The sequence below is a fragment of the Alligator mississippiensis genome, chromosome 12, assembly GCF_030867095.1.
Source record: "Alligator mississippiensis isolate rAllMis1 chromosome 12, rAllMis1, whole genome shotgun sequence".
Lineage (NCBI taxonomy): Eukaryota > Metazoa > Chordata > Crocodylia > Alligatoridae > Alligator > Alligator mississippiensis.
In genome coordinates, this window is record NC_081835.1 from 14,752,271 (window position 1) to 14,779,912 (window position 27,642).

Sequence of the window (27,642 nt, forward strand, 5' to 3'; positions counted from 1 at the left end):
CCACCTCTACCCAGAAGAATCAGAACAAAGTTTCTCACAGTTGCATGGCAAAAGAACTAACAGACCCAACCCCTTTCCCCTTAGTTTTCTACTTTGGGACCATGTGCAGTATCTGAACAACAAAGTTTCTTCTTTCCTAACTATGGCTCTACATCACCTCATCCTTGGTAGATAAGGCTTCCACATTCTCTGGCTAATTCCCACTACCACTTCCACTTACATGAGGCTTCTAAACATCACTACAGACAACCTAAGGTGAATATTAAGAGTAGCCACAGACTTTTGAGCATACACATTTTGTGTTATCCTTTGTGCAAGTATTTCTTCCTGCATCCCCATTTGGGTCATCAGCAGGGTCTTAATCTAAAATCTCCAGCATGCAAAGTGTGGGCCACTAAGGTAAAGGAAGCACTTCATTAGCAGTGGTTGTAGAAGTCTCCTAGGCTAGAGACAAACATTCAAAAAGCCTGAGCCTGAATTGACTCACTCTTTGCAGGTTAATCTAAGATGCACAGCTTGAACTGATTAATAAGCGGACAGACAGTCTCTGTTAAATCAGGAAATGCAGGCACTTGCCTGCAGCGGCTCAAGCCAGAAGCCAGGGAGCACTAGAGCATGCCTGCCAGCTACTGCCAAAGGGGAGGGAAGAGAGACACCCTCCAAGGCTCTCACCCCTCCCTGCTGGAGAGGAGGGGGCATGGCCAGGCACCAGTCGGGGCTAGCACGACACACAGGATGGCAGCCACCAGCCTGGAGAGATGGAGGGGAGGGAGCTACTGCCAGACTGATGAGTGGGGATGGCAAAAAAGTCCTTTCTCTGAAGCAAGCATGTATTGAACACAGCAATTTGCAAAGTATACAACAGGGAACTACCAAGAATCTTCGCCTAAGCTAAGATCCAGCCCAGTAAAACACAGCAAATACAACTTAGTCTAACTTAAAATGTAAAGCAGAAAGACAAGAGAAAGCCTTGCATAAGTTTTACTAATCCTAAGGGCAGAGTGCCTCCTTACAGCCAGGCATTCAGAAAGGCTTTATTTAGGTTTTACAGGTTCTGCTTTATAATGTAAATGTAGCTCCCTGCATTCTTTCGTCTTCAACTTTCAGCTAGAAGCTGTCTGCAACTTCCTTTAACTCCATCTCCAGCACATCTGTGTGATGATTGTCAGGTCTTTGCCAGCACTTCCCACCTCTCAGTCTGGCCCTGCAGGTCTTAGCTCTGGGCTCACAGATGCAGGTCTTGCCTCTCCTCCTCCCCTCCCACCCCCACTCCAGACCGCTGTGGAATTAATCCCCTCCCCAGCTGCAGGCAAGCTGGACAGAGGGAGGAATTAACTCTGTCTCTGCCTGGCTGCCTGAAAGCCGTGGACGTCTGCAAGGTTTGCCAGCAGAGGGGAGAGGGGCCGGAGGGAGGAATTTCCCTCAGGAGCCATGGCAGGCCAGCATCTGACCATGCCCCACCCCTGCTCCAGCTAGAGAGCAGAGGGGAGGGGCCAGCCTTGCTGTGGAACAGAGTGCCCCACCCAGACCAGTGAACATGCTGGGATGCTGGGGATCTCTGATTTAACTTAAGCCAGGAAGGGGTCTGGAACAGACATTGCATAAGCCAGTTTGAGCCAAAACAGTTAAGTCTGATACTACATTCAACCAGGTTTATCTCAAACCGGTTTCAGACATTTTCAAACTGGTTTATGTGCACTAAATGTCTGTTCTGTTACAGGTGTAAACCAGTTTCTGATCACTTAAACCAGTTTATGTGTAATGTCTGTCCCTAGCCCTATACTCCATATAAAGGATGTCAAAGACACAACCCATGGGTCAGATCCAGCCTCAGGAGTCATTTCACCTAGCCTGTGGGTCAGGTGAGGGTCTGGGAATTTAGGGGTGGAGAGAGCAGGCAGGGCTTGCTGCCAAATTCACAGCTATGGATCCCTGCTGGGGATATGCATAAGTGACAGGGTAATTAACAGCTGTATTAATCCCCATGCTGCTGCCACTATACTCATGCACCATCCCCCGCCCCACATCTAGGCAAGTTTAATATCCCTGCACTATATGGGCCAACTGTATGACAAACAGGGCCTATGCTGTACAAGCATACTACACATTGTCTTGAAAAATGTCCCTTCTGTGTAGAAGGGGCAACCCCAGGAGAGAGGCAGACCTGGCTTCAGAAAATCTAAAACACCTCTCTCAGACAATACAAAAGAAGGATCTCTTTGCAAGATCATCAAGCTGGAAGTAGGTAATCAGTCACTTTAAGAAAACAACTTTGAAATGCAAGCAAAAAACCATTTAACTGTGGGTAGAAATTATTATTTGAAACTACTTGTTGGACTCTGAGCACAGATCTTAAAAATACTCCAAAGAACAGACAGAAATTACAAAAGCCTCCCAAATATGCTGTCTACTGTTGAGAGATTAAGTTCCTCTTCATGGCTTTATGGACAATTTTCAAACCATTACAATTCTTGTGAGCTCTGTCTGGAGGATACTATAATGGCCATGGTGACAACCAGAAAGTTTGATCTTTTTCAGTATCGCTTTAGCTTACAAATGTCTTACAAGCCTGAACCATCTTGAGAGCCCAGCAGGTGAACTCTGAGAGCTGCAAAGTATGTGCAAGAACAAGGACACCTGCAGCAGTCTCGTTATCAGTTAATGTAATGATTGCAATAATGGAACTGGAGGCTCCAGGCTGAGTGGAGGTCACCTAAAAAGTAGAGGCTTCTTGAAAATAATGAACACATTGAAAAGTAGAAAAAGTGGCCCAGAACAAAGCAGTTGGCTTTTTCAGGATCCTCCTGGCACTACATAGAGAAGTGAGCTTGTTAGTGCAGGTCAGTCATAGGTACCCTACATGAAATGGTCATATTTGCTAGCACACATTATTAACAGGGCTAGGTGGGAATTAGACTGCAAGAGGGTTTTCAAACAACTTTCACTTGGGTTCATTCATTCTGCTGTGTCACTGTCATAGCACCACCCTTTAAGATGACAAGTTTGTTTCACTGCAAGCTTTTGTACAACTGAAAGTGGATAATCATTGGTATTTGGCATCCTGAATTCCGATTCGGAAATTCAGAAAAATAGAATTGGGAAATTCAGATTCTCATGCAGCATAGCCAGCTGCCAAATGGTGGGCTACCGGGGAGCAAAGGCAAAAAATTAAGTGCATAATATATGCCCCAAGGGCTGCAGTACTGATTTCAACCAAACAAGAGTTACTACTTCAGCTGCAAAAGCTCTCACCTTGATGACAGTCTAGCAAGATCATACAGACACTGGGCACAAATTAAAACTTAGAGGCCGCAAACCTAACAAGTACCGTTCATTCAGTCAGACACGAATGCCATCTCCAGCTCCTGATGGAGTTGCCTGCCCAGCCATCTCCTGTGCTATCCAAGCTTCTCATCTCAAGCTTCTGCCTTGCATCTGCTCTGTAAACACAGCAATGCTACGAACAGCGATCATAAACACAGAGTCCCTATGGCCAGAGGTATGGAGTAACTCCTAGCTAAGAGGAGCTCAGCACAGTCTGTCCCTCAGCCAGGGAGAAGATGCAGAGCCAGAAGTGATCCCTTGTGACTTATCTAGTGCATCTGCTGCCTCTGAAGACAGGATCCCCAGCTCACGTCCCAGATGCGAAACATACTGAGATGTACCAAATGAGTTCATTTCAGGCACAAAAGTTATGGCAGAGACACCTCATTTGCAATGAAATAAAACAGCCTAATAGCTGCAGAAGGATAAAGAACAGCAAATTAAAAGCTGGAAAAATCACTGAACAAATCCTCAAAGAATCCATTTCTAAGCACTTGGGGGGAAAAGAAGGTGATCAGGAAAAGTCAGCATGGATTCACCAAGGGCACGTCATGCCTGACCAACCTGACTACTTTCTATGACTGGCTCTGTGGATGTGGGCAGACCAGTGGATGTGATATACCTTGATTTCAGCAAGGCTTTTGATATGGTCTCCCACAGCATTCTCACAGGCAAGCTAAGGAAGTATGGACTAGATGAATGGACTGTAAGGTAGACAGAAAACTGGCTGGAGCATCGGGCTCAGAGGGTAGTAATCGATGGCTTGATGTCTAGTTGGCAGCCAGCATCAAGTCGAATGCCCCAGGGGTTGGTCCTGGGGACACTTTTGTTCAATGTCTTCATCAACGACCTGGGAGATGGCATAGAGCGCACCCTCAGCAAGTCTGCAGATGACAACCAAGTTGGGGGGAGTAGTACATATGCTGGAGGGTAGGGCTAGGATTCAGAGTGACCTAGACAAATTGTAGGATTGGGCCAAAAGAAATCTCATGAGGTTCAACAAAGACAAGTGCAAAGTCCTGCACTTAGGGCAGAACAATCCCAGGCTGGGGGCTGACTGGCTAGGCAGCAGCTCTGCAGATAAGGCCCTGGGGGTTACAGTGGACAATAAGCTGGATATGAGCCAACAGTGCTGCCAAAAAAGCTAACGGCATACTGGGCTGCATTGGTAGGAGTGCTGCCAACACGTCAAGGGAAGTGATTATTCTCCTCTATTCAGCACTGATGAGGCCAAATCTGGAGTATTGTGTTCAGTTTTGGGCCCCCCACTACAGAATGAATGTGGACAAATCCTTTGGAGAAGATTCAGCGGAGGGCAACAAAAATGGTGCGGTGGCTGGGGGACATGACTTATGAGGAGAGGCTGAGGGAACTGGGCTTATTTAGTCTAGAGTAAAGGAGACTGAGAGGGGATTTAACAGCAGCCTTCAACTACCTGAAGGGGGGTTCAAAAGAGTCAACTGTTCTCACCAGTGGCAGATGACAGAACAAGGAGTAACAGTCTTGAGTTGCAGCAAGGAAAGTTTAGTTTTGATATTAGGAAGAATTTTCTTAATAAGAGGGTAGTAAAACACTGGAGCAGGTCACCCAGAGAGGTGGTGGAAGCTCCATCCTTGGAGGTTTTTAAGACCCGGCTACACAAAGCTTTGGCTGAGATGATCTAGTTGGGGGTGGTCCTGCCTTAAGCAGGGGCTTGAACTAGATGATTTCCAGAGGTCCCTTCCAGCCCTCATTTTCTACGATTCTGTGATTGAAATGGAGACCTTGGAACAATCCCAAAACAGCCACTCAGATGCACTTTGAGAGTCCTCGGGAACAAACTGTTAGGGCTTCTTATCCTGTGAACTTTCTTAGGGTTTGCCTCAGGACAACAGAAATGGAAACCTGACACACTTTATCCTGATTTATCCTAGTTTGTCTCAGGACACAGGAGCTAAAAAGCCAAATCTTCTGAGTGAATGGACCATTTTCTGAGCAAATAAACACTTTTTTTTTTAATTTTATCCAAAAGATTGCACTTTAGCACCCATGGTATAATGTAGGACTCCCTGTTCAGGTACTACTTACAGCTTCCTGGGTTTTTTTCTTTAAGGCCTCCAAGGATAACAAGGTCCAAGCCATCTAGGTTAGTGCCATCTAACTAGATCATAGGCTGAGAAGGCACAGTTGCCTTAGCTATGTTCTTTCTGACGTATTATATTGCTGCTATTTGCCTGTTTTTGAAGCCAAGCGTTTTTCACCAGACATTTTTCTCAAGGGTTAATGACGGCATTCACTGAAGCAGAGGGCAGCCAAGAGTAATTGCCTTTGAATAAAGCAGCCTAAAAATCACTGCTGTATCCTTGCAAGGTACAAAGGCCCCAGTTTCATAACGAAACATTTGTAAAGCCTCTGCATTCCCCTGCTGACAACAGTTTCCTTCCCACACAAGGTCAGTGGCGATTTCATTAAATCCCATCTGGATTTTACATTCCCCTTCCTGCTGGTGCTAACGCAGGAGTCGCAACAGCTCTGCTTTGCTAAGCAAATTTGATGGATATTTTTTAACATAATCGCTGGTGCTTCTTTGTTAGCTGCCCCCCATGCAGTGGATTACAACCCAGTGGCTACTCTAACGCTCCTTAACAGTCACATTGCACTGCCGTACCAATAGCTTTGATAGGACATCTCCCAGCTGTTCGATTTCTTACTGCTGCTTATTTCTTTGGGGATTTGGGCACCTGTAGTTCATTGGGTCTTTATTCTGGCACCAGGGTTTCTCCTTACAGAGGTCACTCTCTGCAGCTCAGACTAACACAAAAATACAGCGCAGTCTGTGAGGTGACCACCCTCCCACCCCACTGACAAAGGTTTGGCGTGCACTGTGACACAAAGCTAATGGCCTACCTCAGGAGTGATATGGCTCTAGGCTCTCCCTCCCATAGCCCCATATTTCCAGCATCTTTCCTCCAGCACACTGCAGAAACTCTAGTGGCCAGCGTCAGAACGGGAGAGGAATCCGGCCTCTTACAGGCAACTTCAATCTATAGAAATGCTAGGTAGTAGCAGTAGTCCCTGGAGTGAAGAGAGTATAAAAACTGGAACTGGGTCCCGAGGAGGTGAATAACAAAAAAGGAGATTCCTCACTTGGTAGGAATAGTAGGCAAGTGCAGTTTTGCCCTTCATCACCAGAAACACCTTCATTCTCCTTGTTCTAATAACATGACAATGGCATTTTTAAGTTTCCTTCCAGAAGTTCACTCAGGCCAGTTCCATCTGAGTATACAAGAGCAAAGGCCAGTCTTGCTAGACACAAACAGCCAGCTAATTGTGACCCAAAAGGCACTCCGCTCCGAGCAGTCACGCTAATAAATGGACACGGCCACTGACCCCGAGAGCAGTTGGTGCATGGCGAGTGGGAAACGGTTTGCTGTAGAAAATAAAATTGAGGGTTCATGGCATCTCTAATGCAGAAGACGGAGGCAATAACACACAAAGAGATGACATTTAGTGCTCCAGAGGTTTCTGCGAGTCACTCACTCAAAGAAAACGTCAGCAGGAGCCTTCATTTTTACTTTCCTGATTCCATAGTTACTTTTCACCTGCATTTAAGAGTCACCCTCATTTCAAGTGACATGAACTGGTGGTTCTTAAGTAGACTTTTCAGATAACAACAAAAAAGAGAGCAAGAGATATCTATATGCAGGCATAGGTATCTATATGTATAGATATATAGATATAGATGTAGATATAGATATGGATAGATATAGCCATATACAGACATACAGGAAAGTCTTCTTCCCTCTGTGCTTGCTGCCTAGGGAATGTGCTACAGGGATCAGGAGGACATGCATTTTCCTTCATACTTACTCACCAGGCTGTCCCTGTGATGGACACCACAGCCACCATTTGCTGTTTGTCATTCTTGTCCCCAAATCCCCAGTTTTTTCCGACTCCAGTTTCACCTCACTCAGTAACTTGCTTATTAGGGGGTGTGCAAAATGGGCCGTATTTGATTCAGATTCGACCCAAGTAAGGGAGAGTGATTCGATTCGTTGATTCAGATCACTGTCCCTGATTCAATTCGGCCAAATCTGAATCTGAAGATTTGATGCCGAATCGGAGAATAAGTGATTCAGCCATAGACACAGCATTAAATGTTTTTTCTACATACCTTGAGGTACTAGGTCTGGCTCATGAACACTGCAATGCTGGGGCCGATGGAGTGTCCCACAGGAGTGTGGGGGCGGGGGGAGAGGAGGGAGGCACCTATGTGCTCAGCAGCAAAGCCAGAAGTGGACTGGAAGTACTTCTGGTCCACTTCTGGGTCCTCTGCCAAGCATGCAGGGAGGCCCCCCACACCCCTCCAGCTTGGCGACCAGCCATGGGGAGACCCCAGGTACCCCCCCAGACCCAGAAGGCACCAGTTGCCAAGCCAGAGGGGTGCGGGGGGACCCCCCTGCGTGCTCCCTGGTGGACGTGGAAGTGGACCAGAAGTGTTTCGGGTCCACTTCTGGGTCTGCTTCCAAGCAGGCTGAGGAGCCCTCTGCGCTTCTGTGGGACCCTGCATCCGCCCCAGCACTGCAGCATTCATGAGCCGCCTGCTACCTAGAGGGATGTAGAAAAAACATTTAAAGCTATGTAAATGTCCGAATCACCAAATCTTCCCAAATCTCTCCAAATCTTTTCAGAGGGTTCTCGTTCAATTCAGAGAGATTAATGGGTCTCCTGATTCAATTCAGATTCAGACATTCGGCTGCCAAATTGGGCCGAATCTCCACCGAATTGAATCAGGGACTGAAGCTTCGCACAGCTTCACACAGCTTATCCCCCCAGAAAAACAAAAGGCCAGGTCCTCCACTGGCATGAACCCACATTCCTTTTCTGAAGATCACCATAAGTACTCTTATTGATACTAGTTGGGAATTGTTATACCCATTTTTGGCAAACAACCAAGCTCCTAGTCACAAAGTGTGCATTATGTCAGTCCTGTGGGCTACAGAGGATTTACTAAAGTTTTAAGTATGTCCAGTCTGGTTTGAATTATGCTCTCACTGTTATGCCAATATCAAGGTGGCTATTGCCCCCAAAGATTAAACCCTGGAGGGCAGAGAAGTGGAGGAGACCCAGGGAAGGAATCATATCTAAATACTGTGTTTTGTTTTTCATAACTGGATAGGATGGATTCACTTGAATGCATCTGTGCCACGGAAAAAATGGGTCTCTAGAAGATATTTGGATAAGAAACAGGTCCAGTGTACAAATGACTGGGGGGGCGGGGCTTGCCTAAACAGAGTCCATGGAAAGCACAAGGAGTGATACTCAGAGATAACAGAGAAAGGCCTATGAACAACTGAACTGTCAACAGTGGCTCTGTCCACTATATAGGGGTTAGTGGACCTACCTCATACCTACTTCCTCATCTACCACGATTATTGGAGGCATGCAGGTTTCCTTTCTCAGCATGAAAGAAAGTATCTAGGATTCATAAACCCCCCGACCTTATATTTTCTCCTGGGGTGATTTGAAAAAAAATCAGTAATTATAGGCTGCGTGGCAGCACAATGTTGCAGAAACATGAGAAGAGCAAAGGGTTGTTTTGTCCATTAGAGAGAAGTAGGATCCAGCTGGCAGCTAAGCTCCAGAACCAGGGATGGATTTTGATCTCTCACCTACACATGCATCTGCCAAGGCTTCTGGATGGGCCACTAAAACCTAATGAAATCCCATCACGGCTAGCTTGGAGTCTGCTTTGGTCCTCCATTTCGAGGTTTAAATGGAATTCCAACTCAAAGGAAGCATGCATGTGAAATACGATGAAAATGGCAACGTTATAACCCCCACAACCAAATGCTCCTAATGATAATAATGACCCTTACTTATAAGGGAAAATGAGAACAATGTAACAGAGTTAAATCAAATTAAAGAAGGGGCCTGTGAAAGCTTTGCTGACCAGTGACTTCCTAAGTGCTACTACAGAAGCTAAAAGCAGGCAAAATTGTGAAGAATTGGTCACAACTGGAATCCCACAAAGGAAAGCTAAAACAGGGCAAATACACAGACTCAAAGGGTTGATCGAGAGGGATAAGGTATCTGCACTTCTGGATTTCAACTTTACTTCAAGTGCTGAGCTCAGAGTCTGTCATACAGCGTTTGAATGTTGACAGTTCACTGGGACTATTCCCTACAAGTATAAAAACAAGGACTCTGCCCAGATTGCAATCAGTTCTCACTAATAAAAATTCCCTAACTGGCCTCTAATAAACATCATTTAGGAGGTAACCACAAATACCACAGATTGACTCGCATAAACACACACATACACACGCACGTGCACACACACAACAATTACAGCATCCAACAATTTACAGAACACAGGCTGGACTTCACCAGACACAACAGAAGTACTGTAGGAGGTTTGGCAGGCATGTGCCAAAAGCAGGGATCAAAATTTTTTTATCTGGTCAAGCTTCCAATGCTATCTGGTTACGCTGTTACTCACAGTATTGTCTTTATCATCACAACACTGAGAGACAACAGCAAGAAAAACAAAATGAGCTGTTCTACAAACAAAAAAAGACAAAAAGCTTTTTGCATCACATTTCTTTCACCATACCTTTTCTGCCTGGCATTGTTTATAGGAAAGCCATTTCCAGTGAAAGTAGTTCTACTGTTGTTATTTTAAATGCAAAGGCAGAAGCAGAAAAAGCAAGAGCAATTATTTCCTCTTTTGGACTGACATAGCAGGAGCAATGGAGAAAGCCTATACTCCTGGCAAAATGATGAAAAAAAAATAAAGCTCAAAACAGATTACAGGGCTGACAGCAACACGTTCTAAAAGTAACCAAAGAACCAAATCTCTGATTCTGTATCAGGGTATTGATACAGGCTACAGAGCCTTTCATTTTCACAATGAATATGTACCTGTAACCCAGTTTGGTAGGATTTGAAACTAGATACTGTCTGATGACTTGGCCTTTGTAAAATATGGTAGAAGATATCAGTTCATAATGGATTCACGCCTATGCCATGAAATTCTCCATCTACGTGGATTCATTCATTTACATTTTCTGCTAGATTCATAGATTGTAGAGTCAGAAGGGACCACAATGGATCATCATGTCCGACCCCCTGCCCCTGGCAGGAAAGAGGACCGAGGTCAGATGACCCCAGCCAGGTGACTATCTAGCCTCCTCTTAAAGACCTCCAAGCTAGGTGATAGCACCACCTCTCTTGGAAGCCCATTCCAGATCCTGGCCACCCTTACTGTGAAAAATTTCTTCCTAATATCTAACCTAAATCCACTCTCAACTAGTTTACACCCGTTATTCCTAGTCACTCCCTGGGGTTGTCTTAGTAAACAGTGCTTCCCCTATTCCCTGTTGACCTCCCCTAATAAATTTATAGGCGGCCACAAGATCTCCCCTCAGCTGTCTCTTGTGAAGGCTGAAGAGATTCAGCTCTCTCAACCTCCCCCTGTAGGGTCTATCACGAAGGCCACTAATCATGCGAGTGGCCCTCCTCTGGACCCTCTCCAGATTCCCTGTGTCCCTCTTGAAGTGCGGCGCCCAAAACTGGACACAGTACTCCAACTGCGGCCTGACCAGTGCCGCATAGAGGGGGAGCATCACCTCCTTTGATCTATTAGTCATGCACCTGCTAATGCACGACAGGGTGCGATTGGCCTTGTTGATGGCCTCGTTACACTGCCGGCTCACGTTCATCTTGGAGTCAATTATGACTCCAAGATCCCTCTCTGCCTCCAAGCTGCTGAGAAGGACACTCCCCAACCTATAGGTGTGCTATGGTCATAGCAAAGGTGCCCAGGTCCCATAATTATAGCCTCTGGCCAGCCACCACTGTGATGAAAATGAATGGCACCTGTGAAAAACAGCCTGTTATAGCTTCAGTAGATGACTAGTTCAGAGAGCAGATTTCCCACTTTTGATTCTCTTGTCCAGAAGCAGGTGGGACCAGTTGGAAGTTCCTCTGGTGCTAACTGAAGTCTCAAAAAAGAGACTGAAGTCTGGGCATGGAAAATGAACTGGAATATAGAGGTGGTCCCCCCGTGCCAAAGCATATGAGCAAGGAAGTGGTAACATGATGTTTACCCTAGGTATATCCATTCTGTAGATAGACAAAGGACTTTGGCCTTTGGCTACAGATCATGATCAGGACTGACTTATTAATATTTTTAATTTTAAAAGGATTTCAAATTTGCAATCCTGTTGTTTTGCCGAAGTCCTGTCTCAAAGCCCATTACTATTTTGAAAAGCATATGTCATTTTATTTTATATACTACAAGAACTTCCCATTTTATGAAGAACTTAACTAGAGACCAAAAAAAGGCTTTTGAGTAGCATGGAAATGGCTGAGTGTGGGTGTGGTTGACCAGAGGGTTAGATCTCCATTCAGGCATGCACGTCTCCACCCAAAGGGAAGAGCAGATTCTGTGGAGGTTCAGTAAGAGATACGGGTTGTAGCAAGGCATTCTCCTAAAGAGATGTCTGCCATTCACACCAAATCTCTTCATCTGGGGACAATGGAGGGAGTGGAAACTAATGACTTGTGAAGAAACAAATAGAGTCAGGAGCTGGCTATGGACAGCATGGCAGTGGAGCTGAAGGAGCTAAATCCAAATAGCACTAAAGATAAACATAGCTCTTGTCACTAAAATACTGAGCATGAAAGCAGGCGTACTGTACTGCCACTAATGGGAAACCAACAATGACACAAAACGGCTAATAGGTCAAGGCATGGAAGCCTTTTGCCCTTTCAAGCAACAAATTTTCCCTACTGTCAGCTGCTTTGATTCCCTAGTCCTGGATCATGCAGAGGCTAAGGCCTGGTTATTACAGACATGATAATGCTCTGCCTCCACACACCCCCTTTCCCTCCCCCCCCCCCCCCCCCAAAAAAAAAAGCCCTAAATAAGCCAACAATAGCAACATCCCCCAGGATTAATAAAAACCTAGCTTCTGACACCCCCAGCATTTTCCCTCAACCCCAGCAGCACATCCCCTGAGAAACAGCTTAAGGTGCAAGGAAGCAACAGGCCTGCTAGTCTTATGCCCCAAGGTGCAGAGCTGGAGAAACAGCAGCTCCACTCCCCTTACATCCCTCCGTTCCTATGAGCGAAGACAATGACTTGGCTCAATATTTTATTTCCATTAATTTGCAAATTCCTTACAATGCTAAAACAAGTGTTTCAGTGATGTGGCTTATTTAGCAAGAAGTCAGTTCCATATGAAATGACATACAAAAACATCACCAAGTGCACTGCTGAGCACTGATGAACATCCCTATGATATACAACCAGTGTATGCCACCTAGACCTCACAAGCAATCTTAAAACAAAGTCTGAGCAGCCCAGAGCTACCACATTACAGTAACAAACTGGTATATGAATATTTGCAGGCTGGTAAGAAGATGGGAAACCTACAGTTTGCACCCAAGGTTCCAATAAACTAAAAGCGTTTTAAAAATTGTGTACCGTATCATCAAAGGGATAAACATCAGAGAAGGAGCAGAGCTATTTAAGCTCAAGGTCAATGTTGGCACAAGAACAATGGGGTCTAACTGGCCATGAATGCATTAAGGATAGGAACAAGAAGAAGGCTCCTAACCACCAGAGCAGTGAGGTTGTAGAAGCGCCTCCCAATCACTGCAGCATCTTGTAAACTACCTTTCAAAACAAAGCCCAATATGTAGCTGAAAGAGATTATATGATTGTAGTGATTACAATGGTGGGGGCTGGACTTGATGACTCAGGAGGTACCTTCCAAGCCTTAGCACCTTATTAGCCCCAGGCCAATCGTTATGGCTTATTTTGGCTCAACGATTATTGATCTTTGTAATGCAAATCTAAAAACCAGAATGTGCTCCAATTATATACGGTAGATTTGTAGCACAACACTGCTCGGTTTCTTCGACAACACAAAGCTACACATGGATAGCAACCCCTTTCATTGCCACCCTTTATAACATTAGGCATAGCTCCTCTTACAATAAACACAATGATTTACAGTCACTTAGAATACATCCACTATTAGGATAATGAGCTTTGTAATGCTATTTGCTGAAGGCTGCCGACTGATACTATGTTAAGGAAGACTGCTCCAGAGTTGCAGAAAGATCTCTAGGGGAAAATATTTTTATACATGATACATATTATATACAGGGTCTGATTTGCACAGGCACAGAGCACCTGCAGCTTCCTTCAACTTCAGCTAGAGAAAAAAAATCAGTGCCACAGTCGATTCCCAATGCCTCTCAGAAATCTGACGGCTCATCAATGCAAGGTTAAACCTTAAACAGAAGAAGAGAGCTTAAATTCCATATTAAATATGAAAGATTTGACTGGAAGGTATACAGTGAACAATCTGCCAACACATGCTAACAAAGAGCAAAGCTTACAGGCTAAGGACAGAAGTTACACATAAACCAATTTAAATTATCAGAAATTGGTTTAAACCTGTAACAGAACAGAAGCTCAGTGCACAAAAACCAGTTTCAAAATGGCTGAAACTGGTTTAAGATTAACCTGGTTGAATGTAGTATCAGACTTAACTGATCTGGGTCAAACTTGTTTATGAAAATTTTGCCCCAGACCTCTTCCTTGTTCAATTTAAATCAGAGTCCCCCAGCATCCCTGCATGCTTTCCAGTAGAGGTGCACTGATACATAGGTCCGATATCAGATTAGCACGATATAAAGAAAATTGGCTGTATTGAAAATCAGCCCGATGTGGTGGATCATTTGGCTGATAAATGATCATGCATGCATGCACCCACAGTGCAACACGCACGCAGCGAGGAACACAGCCTGGCAGCTTAACAGCGTGAAGCTGGTAAGTCTGCTGTGGTGGAAGGGGAGGGAAAGGGTATGGAGGGACACCGATCAATGCCCCCCACAGTGAGGGCGGGAGTGGGTCAGGGGCAGACACAGGACAGAGCCGCAGCTTGTCTGGGGGCGTGGGCGGGGCAGCTCCTGATGCTGCATGCACCCCAGGACGGGATGGGGAGGGGGGGTGTGCCCCTGGATCTGTGCAGGCAGGGTGGGAGGGCTGCAGCTGCAGGCTGGAGCCACGGCTGCGCAGGGCTCTTCACAGCGGGGGCTGGGCTCAAGGCAGGTGTGGTGGCTCTGGGATGGGGGGGCTACAGTGAAATTTGGGGCAACTGCAGCCTCCCCCAATAGCCCCCTCCCAGCAAAGTTGCTGCCCTCCCAAGCCTAGCCCCTGCCGAGAACAGCTTGGTGCAGCCCCATCTCCAGTCCGCAGCTGCAGCCTGCCCACCCCACCCTGCACAAATCCGGGGACACACGCCTCCCTCCCATGCCCCTGAAATCTCTATCAGTTCACCTCTAATTTCCAGCCCTGGGCTGGGCTGTCCAGAGAGCAGGGCTGGCTCTGCTCCCTACCTGGAGAAGTGAGGACTGGCTGACAAGGGGGGGAGGGGCAAACTTGGCTGGAGATGCAGCCCTGTCTACAGGGGGGGACTGCCCCCAAGCCAGGCAAATCCCAGTTGGAGTCTGGGGCCAGGGACAAGGTTAAACCCCCCTTCCCCCACTCAAACTTATTGCTGGCTGCAACTGTGGACTACAGATCCCAGAGGCACCTGGAAGCAAGAAGAGGAAGTGATGAGCAACCCTGCAGAGTCCGCCTGCTATAATTCTGGACTGCAAATCCCACAGACCTTGAAGGCAGCAGGAAGAGGAAGTGAACACACAGCCAGAGAGCCATCCTCTAATGCCCCCTGGCTTCTGGCCTGAGCCACTGCAAGCAGGTGGCTGCATTTACTGACTCAAGGTAAATGTCTGTTCACTTCTGTTTCAATTTAATCTGTGCATCTTAGACTAACCTACAAAGTCTGAATTTATTCAGCCTTGAGCTTTTTGACTGTCTGTACCTAGCCACAAGATGCAAACTGACCTGGATTCTGGTCAGCACTTGGAAAGTCTGGAATACATGCAATTGAGATTAGTATTGAAGAAGGCCATGCTCTTTGGAGATTTTCAATGGTTCCTGACTCCACCTGGGCTAGGGACCACAAGAGCAGAGCTATCTGCATAAAAAAGGGGAACAAGGGCAGTTTCCCAAACTGTCTTAAAAATCAAATAACAAGTTTCTCTTTGGATTTGCTTCAGGTTTGGGATGAAAGTTCAGAGCTAGGCCTTAAAGTATCTTAGATTCTTTAACTGACCCAGCAGAGCATCAGCAACAGGTGTAAAGAAGCATGGTGTGGCTATGTATTGTATCTAAGTGGGTAATACCACATATTTAAAAATGGATAAAGTGGCTCAGGGCAAATTCTGGTCTGAAAATTATATCAAAAGTAACACAACCAGACAGATATATCAGTTTAACATAAACTGGTAGGAGAGGAGGAGGGAAGAAAGAAAAGTCAGAGTTACCTTACCAGTGGGAGGAACATACCCAATTGCTTTCCAGATCAGACATTCAGTCCTTTCAGAGAGGAATCCATTCACGCCTACAGTACCTAAAAAAAACCTTCAGTCCTGACTCACTAGATTTATGAGGCTAACCTAGAGATGGGCAAATGTTCGAATTAGTGCCCAATTTTCCAAATATCAGCAGGCCAGCACAGAGTACATACCATCTGCACAGCTGCTGTTTGGACCTGTCCAGCTCCATTCTTCTGAGCTGTCTATCCAGCAACTTTCCACAGCAGGACAGTCTTTAAAAAACCACGTTGCTGTTGGCAATGCATTGACATGTTAACACTGGCCTTAGATACTGTCAAACAGCTGACTTCCTACAGACCTCCCCCAGAGAGCCTGGAGCTCATAGTTTTTTTTCTTTTCACTTTCCTCTTCTGCCACCCCCACATTTTCTTGATGAACTGCAGGGAAACTAGATATGACCACCATCACAATGGACATTTCCCTATTAGAACTAGCCAATATTCCCAAACATTGGGGCCAGGTTGTCAGGTAGACACCATCATAGAATCACAGAAAGTCAGGGTTGGAAGGGAGCTCAGGAGGTCACATCCAGTCCAACCCCCTGCTCAAGGCAGAACCATCCCCAACTAGATCGTCCCAGCCAAAGCTTTGTCCAGCCGGGTCTTAAAAACCTCCAAGGATGAAGCTTCCACCACCTCTCTGGATAACCTGTTTCAGTGTTTTACTACCTTCCTAGTGAGACAATTCTTACTAATATCTAACCTACACTTCCCTTGCTGCAACTTGAGCCCATTGCTCCTTATTCTCTCATCTGCCAATGCTGAGAACAGTCTAGCTCCATCCTCTTTCGAACCCCTCTTCAGGTATTTCAAGGCTGCTATTAAATCCCCTGTCAGTGTCCTCCTGTCTATCCTGATAAACAAAGAGGGTCTATTTTGCAAACTAGAGGCAACTGGAAAGCCCTATTAAAATGTTAGCTGGTACATTTATAGCTGCTCCTGTCCAGGCTAACTAACATGGCTTCAAACTGGTTAGCCTGCATCATAACGGGGCTTTCCAGCTGTGTTAGGCTACTTTGGTTGGAGCCAACTCAACTGAAAACTGCACCCCTTTTGCTTGTCACAACACAGCCTAGGCAATGGTTTACTGGAGTGAGTGAGATGCTCATGGTCCAGCCCTTTAAAAGATCAATAAAAGATGCCAGGATCTCCATGGGAATGATCCTAGCCCAAATAGGGGCGTAGGGGAAAATCCGATGGTATATTAGAACCTACAAACCTGCTTCAAAATACTAAAAAATGACAAGTCTCACATGCCTTATTTAAGCAAAATTTCAGGCAGAGAAACTGCCCGAGCAAAAAGCCCAGCATTTTTCCTGAAATGAAGCAGCCTTGTTCCAAAATTCACATGCAAACTGCCTGTGTCACAGGACCAGGATGTGCTTATTAAGTAAAACCTTCTTGGTGTGTGGGAGAGACCGAGAGACTGAGAACAATGTAGTAAGACCCAGGAGCAAACTTTCTCTGCTCAAAAAAAAAATAAAAAATCTGCTTGGATATTTAAAGAAAGAAAAAAACATGAATTAAAATGTGACCGAATATGATCGTCAGAGATGGGACTGCAGGTTTGAAACTATAAAGAGAGAACAGGAACTCGCTTCCAATAACAGAAGTGGTTCAGCCAAAAGCTTAAAAAAGCCTGACAGCAATTTTTGTTTCCACTCACCACTGCAAAATTATGAGGGTGTGTAAAGGAGATTTCACACTTCCCCCGAAGTAGATACCATCCAGACCCGCTCTTTGGACTGGTGCTAGACCTCCCCCTACCAGTGCCATCCTCAAATCTGCAGCCGCACGAAGGAGAAAGAGTGTTTTTCATTATTTTGTTTGCAGTTGGTTTCCCTTCTCCTCCCCTCCCCCAGGCCAATACAATCTGCTGCTCCATGAGAAAAGCCTGGCTCTGAATGAGGCAGCTGTTCCAAACATACACAGACAAAAGAAGGGGTTTCTCTAGCAACAGGGCCGAGATGAAAGCTTCCAGACCCCTCCTCCCTCCTCAGGTTTCCTTTCAGCATGGTGGCATTCACACAGCTCCCACAGAGAATCGCACACACAAGTGCCCAGGAATTTGTTAGGGGAGAGGATGAATACATTGAGTTTGTGTCTTGCGCCTCCAATTTCCTGCCCTTTCTAGTGGCTGGTGATGCAGATGACCCCGCAGCACAGATCTGGAATGGCTCTCTCTCCATCTACCTTCCACACCCCCTAAGCCAAGCAGGAGGATCTTCCCGGGGATGTTCAAAGGAGAGAGAGATTAAAAGAAACAGAAGGCCACAAGGAAGAGATGTCCTCCTGCCCTCTTTTTTCGCCTTTCTTCTCCACCTCAGTGACTTCAGTACTTGGAACCAGACCACTCTTTGCTCTTGGGTTTTAGACTTCTTAAGCAAGACTCACCACTATTTTAGTCTCTTATTAAATCGTAAGAACTACCACATTGGATAAGACCAAGCACTTGTCCATTGAGTATCGCGTCTGACAATGGCAGGTGGTGGAAGCTGTACAGAAAGAGCATAAGAAACAAGGCACAGATTTAGGGATGTTACAACCGAACCGTTAAGGGATGTTGCATGAAGAACAGAACCAAGGAGGTGATACTTCCCCTCTATCGGGCGCTGGTCAGACCGCAGTTGGAGTACTGAGTGCAATTTTGGGTGCCGCACGTCAAGAGGGATGTGGAGAACCTGGAGAGGGTCCAGAGAAGGGCCACTCATATGGTTAAGGGCTTGCAGACCAAGCCCTTTGAGGAGAGACTAGGGCACCTGGACCTCTTCAGCCTTCGCAAGAGGAAGTTGAGAGGCGACCTTGTGGCTGCCTGTAAGTTCATCACAGGGGCACAGAAGGGAATTGGTGAGGCTTTACTCATCAAGGCACCCCTGGGGGTTACAAGAAATAATGGCCACAAGCTAGCAGAGAGCAGATTTAGACTGGACATCAGGAAGAACTTCTTCACGGTTGGATTGGCCAAGGTCTGGAACGGGCTCCCAAGGGAGGTGGTGCTCTCCCCTACCCTGGGGGTCTTCAAGAGGAGGTTAGATATGCATCTAGCTGGGGTCATCTAGACCCAGCACTCTTTCCTGCCTATGCAGATTGTCAGACTTGATGATCTATTGAGGTCCCTTCCGACCCTAACATCTATGAATCTATGAACCCTAACTGACAGCATCTGATGAACAGATCTCTTACTCACCAAAGCTTATGCATCTCTAATTCAGTTAGTCCATAAGGTGGATCTCTACCCTGGCTTATCCCTAACTGTTGTGCTTTGTAGCCTCTGATGAACCCATCCTCCATAAATGTGTCTAATCCCTTTCTGAACCCTCCACAACCCATGGCAATGGGTTCCATAAATTACTTATGTATTATGTAAGAAGTCCAAATGTTATAGCTCCAGACAGAGTGCTCACAAAAACTACATGGCAAACACATGACAGAACCACAAGTGCATGCTGTCTTGATGCTACCACCCTGGATAGAGCGTACGGACCCATTAGAGCTTCTGACCCAGTTTTGCTGTAGTTTCAATCGCAAAAACTCACTTCTACCTCCCTGAGCCCTCCTCATTTATAATAAACACATTTTTTCCAAGAACCAAAAGACATCTCAGCAATACAGAGACATCTCTAGGCTGTAACAGTTCTGCAGAGCAAGAGGGTATTTAATTCAGAGCAACATCCAGCAAAACACAGCCCTGCCTTCAGGCTGGGCCCAGTGAGAGCTACTGAGATGCAAATAAAACAAAAAGAATGATAATTATAATGTTATTGGCCTTTAACAGCAGCTTTTTCAATGGAATACATTGTTTTTAGACTGGCGGGTGCTTTGGGAGAACTGGAAACTTCGGGGGCGGGGGGAGGAGGGGCAGTGTGAAGATACCCAACCCTAAGGGAAACTACAGAGAATGGATGCCCAGCGGTATCCTTTACAAGCATGAATGACTGGTCCCTCCCACGACTTGGGGGGCACCATGGCGGCAAGCAGGGATCGCCTGCAGACACCAGCATCGTTGTCGGCAGTGGCGAGTGGGGATCACCTGCAGACGCCAGCAGTGGTGTTGGTGGCAGGGGGTAGGGGGGAGTGGCAAGCGGGGACCGCCCACAGATGCCAGCAGTGGTATTGGTGGTGAGGGGGAAGCAGGTGGTGACCAGTGACCACCCACAGAAGCCAGCGGTGTCTTTGGTGGCAGCCAATCTCAGGAGGGGCACATGACCCCGCCCCCCCCCCGTGTTACCAATGTTTACAAGGATGAAGCTCACTCCCCACGCACAGCCCAGCTCCTAGGCTTACAGTAGGCAGACATACTTCCTCTGCTGGCCCAGTTCAGAAGAAAGAGCAGGGGAGGTACTTGCTAAGCTCAGACCCTGCCCAGATTTCTTGGGGTAGGGAATGCTGTAGGCTTCAACTCATCAAGGAGTTAAACTAAACTTCAGTTTAAGGACTCCTTCACCTCTAGAACCAGCTAATAAATCCCCCATAGTCAGCCCCTTTCTATTCTACTCTGCACCACCTTCCCCTTCCAAAGCAAGACTTTGGGACCTTGCAACTCCAGGGAAAGCTGTGCAGATGGCAATGGGGGTAACAGGGTAGGTGAGTTGGGTGAAGAAGGTGCATCGTCTTCTGCCTGCATAAACCACTTAGGTGTGCAGTTATCCAGCTTTGGCAAGAAGGAGCTTTGGTTTATGAGCACTTTGAATTACAGGGTCAGGTCAAGCCAAGCCAATTTAAGGCTGTATGGGACTGTCCAATACAGCTCTGATCTCTCTGTGCTGCTAGACTTTGCCAGGGTTTCACGGACGTGAACTGAATCCCCCTAATGCCTCCTGCCTGAGTTCATACCTTCCAGAGCACCTGCTTAGCATCTCGCTCACACACCTGGTCCAAGTCACCACCCCTCAAAGGGAACCATGGCTAACAGGATTACGGGTGATGTCACAGCCATTGACAAAGAGATGGAAACATGAGAGTCATCCACTGGCCTCTCAGCCACTGCTATGGACCAGCTGCTTGATACCGCTTTTAAGCAATTCATTCGGCAAGAAAAAGTCACCCTTGAAGAGAGACACTCAGAAATGAAAAGACCGAAAGTGATTACAGGAAGCTGCTTTTGTCCCTAGGAGATGAGCCTCACAATGGAAACTTGAGCTCCCTGCCTCTAGCCATCGGAGCGAGTTGCACCCTCCTGCTGTTTAAGAAAACAGTCGGGTGCCTCCCTCAATTCATCCCTTAAGAAGGTTGGAGGGTCAGATGGGGTGGGAGGGCTAAAGAGAGAAATAAGAGCCCAGAACCAGTAATGCCTCATCCTGCTAACTTCACTGCCGTAAATTCAGCTATGATCTATAATGCTCACAGATTTGCTGCACAGTCCCTTAAGGGTGCTGCTGTTAAATGAGGATAGATCAGAATTCATAAATACTAAAATTCCAGCTGGTGCTCTGATTACCAAATACACAGTTTCCTTCTTTCCACCCCCGACACCCCCACCCCTGCAGCCAGGAGATGGCTGTATTATTTTCAAATGAGCACAGAAAAGGATATAAATATTCAGTGTCACAAACATCCTCTCAAAAGGCCAGGTGAGAATGATCTTGAAGATCCAGAGATCTGCATGAGCAGTAATGCTGTGGGCATCATCTATGCAGAGTTGTGTTGGTTTGTAAGTGAAATCGGGGTTTTGTGAAGTTCCTGGATTGCCTGCCCTGGAGACTCATGCTTTCTATCTGTCTTTAAAATGGATTGACTGGGGCAGCCATTCAGATTCCCTTTAAGCATGACCCAGTGCACCGACTGATAACAAGCACAGTAGTGGGTTTAGCAATGAAAGAGTGGGATTAGAACCAACTGTTTCTCTCAAATATGCCACTGGCAACGTGCACTCAAAAGAAAAAAATACATCGTGCTACAAACATGCAAGATGCCACGTGGTCCACTAGACTGAAACATTCGTTCACATTCGTTTTTCTGACAAGGCATCTATATTCCTCTGATAACTTCCTGATGGCAATGCAACCCCTGCCCAACACCAAACTGTTCTCTACAAAATATTATTTCATGCATTTGGTGGGAAGACATGTCTCCACCTTCAAAGCGGTACCCATTTCTTTCTGGAGAGTATTCTGCAGTCTGTTTTTATTCAAGTTCATGGTTCCAAAAGGGCTGTTACAGAAAACAGGGAAAAAAAACCCACCCCCAATTCCCTGAGGTTATATGGCTGTGAGCTCAGTCTTTGGGCAAGTGAGGATAATAAGGCAAGTGTAAAGTGTTTGAGTGCAACTATGCACATACATCTAGATGCCTGCACCCACTTTCTTCAGACCTCCTTTATACCTCTGTATTCATCAGCAGATCTCAAAGACAACTTTGTCACAGGTCAGTGAGCATTATTTTTCCTGTTATTCAGATGAGGCAACTGAGACAGAGTTTTAGCTAAGGTAATGCAGAACACGCAAGCCATTCTAGAATTGCTGACTCTAGACCACAAGTTAGGAAGACCCTGAGTGGTAAAGTAGAGAGCCAATGGGCTATAGGACAGCAAGCACATAACATCCAAAACAGACATCAAAATCCCCTTTTCTTACATCATTATACATCCTTCCAGGTAGAGTTGGACTCAAATTAAAACAACAGACCAGCCCAAAACTGTTGTTCAAAAGCAGGACCCAACACTTTCGAGAAATGTGAAAGCTGTTCAGGTAACTTCTGCTTCCTCTCCCCGGCTTCTTTCAAAGATTTCTTTACCTCCCAGCTCGAATCAGAGACCCTCACGAGAATGGCCTGATTGCTAACCCACAGGGGGGCCACAAAGCAGCCCAATCTTTGTCTTCTTATCCACATTGATCATGACTCCCTGGGCGGTGAGGCAATATCTCAATTTATGAATACTCAAAAAAGGAAGTCAAAATGGAAATTAGTGCCAATGGACGCTCAGAGCCAGTTTTTCCTTCTGAAAATTCCTGTGGCTGTTTCACCTCGTTTCTTGTTTACTGCTCATGGCAGACCAGGGATTGGATCACATCACAGGCAGGGTGTGAACCTCGAAACAGCTCCCCTGAGAAGCAGCTCAGAGCCGCGTGGTTTGAAAATACAGACAAGTACTTCAGAGGAACCAGGGTTAAGAAAACACCGTCTTCATTTTGCTGCTAACCACACCGACTTCTGAAACCCAGCCCTTAACCTCTGCTCATTTACTCTTCGTATGTGTGCCGAATCAGATCGGAACAAACCCAGCTCCGGTAACAGAAGCCTTAGCGCTTCCTTGTGTACCGCCAAGATGATGAAGTTCGTGTGAAGTAGTACTTCAGCTCCAGAACCCAAACGTTCACCTCGCAGCTCACATTTGGTACCTTTCCCCTCCTTTCCAAGCTTTCCATTCTTCTGCTTAGTAATTTCACCATGTAACAAGCTCTACTGGGGAGGGATAGGGTGAATTGAAGAAATCCTTCACTTGACTTCATTTCCAAATTAATGCCAAGCAAAACAATGAAGCACATGATGTAAATAAACTGGATATATTAAGGTCCATTCAATAGCCGGGCATGGGTTTGGAAGACTGGGTTCCCAAAATCATCTGTGGCCATAAAACCCATTCTTTTATCTCAGTGGTGCATTACCTAAAATAACTAATCACCCAGGCAACTCTGGCAGAGGGGGCAGCAATCACAGCATGGGGAGGGGAATTTCAACCTTTACAGATTCTTTTATTCCCTTTCTTTGCTCCTCCAGCAATTCATCAGCTGGACAGAAGTTTACTGCACTCCGCAGCTTACTTTGGCAACAAGTCAACCGTAATAGCCTAACTACCACTCACAGTTTATTTTTCTCCTTCTCTCACTCTCCAGTTACCTACATATTTCCTTCCTAATGAGACTCCATTGAGACAGCTCATCTGCTGAAAATTAAGTAACTCAGTCAAGACTTCTGTTTACTGACAACCTTTCCATCACCAAGTGTCCCACATCTGCACTGACTTTGGTATAGTTGGGTGAAAGCCAAGTATGCCACGGGGCACAATATTTAACTTTTTATTGTCCTTTTTTATGAACATCTCCAGGCTGATCTGAGCTGTGGCATTAGTAATCACTGTAAATGTGCCATCACATGCCTACTTTGGGAGCTCCCAGGTACAGTGTGGTTATAAACTGAATTTATAATGGTTTTTTTAATATTAGTCTATGTGAAGTTTGAATTTAGTTTTACTGACCTACATTCCCCAAACAGTGGCCTCTGGCTTGAGCCCCCCAAGCTATAGATCTTCTAATAGGGTAGGAAACCCGCTCAAATACATGACAACTGTGACACCCACACAAAGCAAGCAGCAGAAGTGTGTGCGATGATTTCTTCCTTTTTACAGTACTGTTTGCTCATCTAACCCAACACATCCAGGCCTTGCATCACTATAACTAACCTCCAGTCAGAAAGACTCACTGGGTATCCAGATTGCTATTGGCACTGCTGGAAGAGTGACTGCAGACCTGGAATAACACCGGGGACTAGTCTCTCACCACATGACAAGTTAACAGGGTCATCTCAAGGCATTCATATGCTTGTAGGTGGGTATCACACCATGCAAGACACCAAATTCAACATGCAGAAGCAGAGAAAGCAGAGGATTAGAGAAAGACCTCCAACACAGAAGTCTCTCCTTACGAAGTTCCTCCTACAACACACGCCAGCCATCTACGAGAACTGGAGGATCAAGAATCCCTTCAGATCAGCTTAAGCCCACCATGATTTGGATAAGTATCAAGAGCAATCGGAGATTCCAGACCCCTTGTTAGAGGAGTATTTCACTTACCGCTCCCCTTAAGCCACTGAGTCAGCCTGGTGTCTTGTGGTAGAAGACAAGCCATGGAGACAGGAGACAAAGAGAAGAGCTGCCATGCCAGGGCAGACCTATAGTCCATCAGCTCTTTTCTCCAATAATGCACCGGACAACTGTCCTAGAGGAAAAATTCACCTAGTACCATACCCTCGACATCACTCAAGCCCTTCACTCATGGCTGAAGTAAGGAGTGTAGGAGAAAGAGGGCCTCAGGTGGGATCTCTCTATTGTGGTGAACTGCATCTTCAAGTCAATAAGTTCAGGTAGGAGATTCCTTCCTGTCATTCTGAAGGAGGTGGGAGAGAACATCCATTTCTTTTCAGCCGTGCCCACTTCTGCTTCAAAACAAGCAAGGGTCAGTTAAATGCTCAGCTGACTCAAAAGCATTTGTAGGGCTGGCTTGCTTTCAGGGAGGGGTTTTCCCAGCTTCTCGTAGCTCCCTGACAAGTATGAAACTAAAGTAAATACCTTTTTACCCTTTCTTTTTTCCAAATGAAGCATATAAACCAACCAGAGCAATCTCCACCCCAGAAAACCACAACAGCTAGTGCAACAGGTTAAGCAAGATTCAAGAAAAGGATGGTGGGTATTAATAGCATTGGCACTGTGCAAGCAAAAATGAAAAGATACCAGTGACATGAGGTCACATGCTGCAGGGCATCACTAATCACTGCTAGGGATGGAAAGCAATTCTCTTCTCCATCCCAGCTTTGCCGCATGTCATAGCTTGCCAATTAATTAGGTGCAGTAAAATGGATGAAATTCCCATCTTTGCAGGTTTTCAGTGTGAAAAATCCTCACATGTATGTATATATCACACATGTATATAGCTATATCTATAGATAGCTAGATAGATACACACATGCATGTGATGATTTTCAGGATTTTCCAGTGTGAAAAATCATACATACACACACACACACACATATATATACATACACACACACACACACACACACATATGCACACACGTATGTGTGTAGCAAAAAGTCTTGATTTTTTTTTGCCTCCAAATTTTGAAATTCTAGAGATGGTCAAAAATAAGATTCCTTGCATGACAGTGCACACCTAACTACCACTTTCTGTATTCCCCTATTAAAATGTCATCACCATTTTAATAAGAAAAAAAGTCAAGTCATAACATTTCAAAACTGAGTCAACCCTAGCCTCTGCACTTTCTGACAGACCTACTGGAAAGCCACGGCTGGAGACCACAGCGATGGGTTCATTAGAAAGAAATTATATGCTTTAGATATTATCCAATTAGATCTAGTATATAGCAACTGCCCTGTTACCAGGCACTTTGAAACATGCTGACATTCTGGAAGTCTCAGGGTAGCAAATCTCTTCCCAATTCCTGCAAAAGCCTTCTTTTAATAAGCAATCGTATGGCTCCATTGAACAGATAAAGACAAAAAGCAATGGCTAAGACTGTATAGGTCCCCAATGTAGGCAAAGCTGTGTAATATTGGCCTTCACAGCATGTTTGTTTATATGTGGGACCTGTTCCAAATTCATCGGCTATTCTTAAATTATTCAGTGGTGCAGTCATCAATTAAAAAAAAATAAAACACAGGCACAGGCAAGGTTTTCTTCCTTGCAACACCATGCATTGAACCTTCATGGTGCAGACATTCTCCCAGGCAACCCCCCCCCCCCCCCCCCCCCCCCCCATCAAATCAATTCTGGGACAGACGGACACAATGCTTACTCAATGGCTGAATTTGGCTGGATATTTTTTCAGCTCCTAACTCCTGCAGCCAGAGGTGCCATAAATAATTCACTAGAAGGGTTTGATGCAGAAAGAGCATTCCAAAGCCAACAGAAAGCACTATCCAGCAACAGAAGTGTTTTCTGCAGGGCTTGCTCTCACCCCTGTCCCTTCATTGTATGATGCACATGATGTTGAACTATGCTCCAGAAGACCAGATGCTAATTCTGTGTCAAACCACATGGGACAGGGAGGTCCACAAGATCTCTCTGGCCTGCTGCTAGAATACACGGTAAGTGGTGATCTCATCTTCAGTCCCCACCACCTGAGAAGCAGCCCAACACCCACATGGTCAGAAAGGGTTGGTTCCTTCGGGTGCGCTAGGCATGTTTATCGGCTTGGAGTGGACCTCTCCCCTCGAGAACTGGAAACTCAGCCTTTTAGAGGAGGGAGGAAAATCTGCTTTCAATGAAGAATTGTTTGCTTTTCAAAGGACAACATTTTGAACGCGCTGAGCCAGGTGTTTCCATATAACCCTTTAGATTTACAGCATTTAAAAGAAAATTGAGTGAACAAATCAGGAGCAGATTCAAAGGTTTACAAGACTAAGTAGTTACAGTGTTCAGAATAAACGGGATAGAGGACAGTACAGAGTGGTGGTAGAAAGGAAATGAAGACAATATACATCTCCACAATGCTTTCATAACATCCATGCCCCTGATGGCAACATTTGACCAAACATGGAGCTGCTTCTTAATGGACATTTAAAATTTCACACTCAGCCCAAGTGCACGAGGGAACAGGATTTTTGGAGTGTAGGCAATGTGTGTATATTGGGCAGACACAGATCAGCATTGTCCAAAAGGCTCAGTAATTGAGAAAAAAATTAGTGGGTAAAAGAAAATACCAAGTTAGGAGGGTGGCGAGAGGTTTTGCCAATTCCATCCAGACTCATCCTCCTGACGAAGCACCTCAAGACAGAAATCTCAGCGTGTTGACTGAAGAGCTCCTGGTAAGTAAAGCCCGCTTTTTCTAGGCAGGAGAAACTTCATGTTACCCCTTCACGATAATAAAAGTAAAACTAATATTTTGTATGTGCGTGGCACTTTCCCTCAAAGAATCGCAGAGAACTTTACAAACACCTTATTACGTCCCTGTGGGCACAAAGAGATCAAATGTCTTCTCCAAAGTCAAAATGGAATCTGTGTTGCAGAGTCAGAATTAAAACTTGGGGTTGTGTCCTAGTCTAACAATGTCTACCCAACTCCACCTACCTTGCAACACCTTCCAGACATAAGAAATCCATCCAATGCAAGATGGCCCTGAAAAGA

At 45.7% G+C, this 27,642-nt stretch overlaps 1 protein-coding gene across 4 annotated transcripts in view; it reads right to left on the reverse strand.

The window, feature by feature from the left end:
- The window catches only part of SRGAP3 (SLIT-ROBO Rho GTPase activating protein 3), a 208,683-nt gene that overhangs the window by 103,604 nt on the left and 77,437 nt on the right, over nucleotides 1-27,642 (reverse strand). For 2 of the 4 annotated variants that reach the window (XM_059715992.1, XM_019499703.2), the window contains exon 1: nucleotides 24,574-25,011. The exons of the other annotated variants lie outside the window; for them this stretch is intronic. In XM_059715992.1, the coding sequence (XP_059571975.1) occupies nucleotides 24,574-24,682 (109 nt within the window). In that variant the 5' untranslated portion in view covers nucleotides 24,683-25,011. Of the gene's footprint in view, nucleotides 1-24,573; nucleotides 25,012-27,642 lie in introns of those variants that run through there. 4 annotated transcript variants of the gene reach the window in all.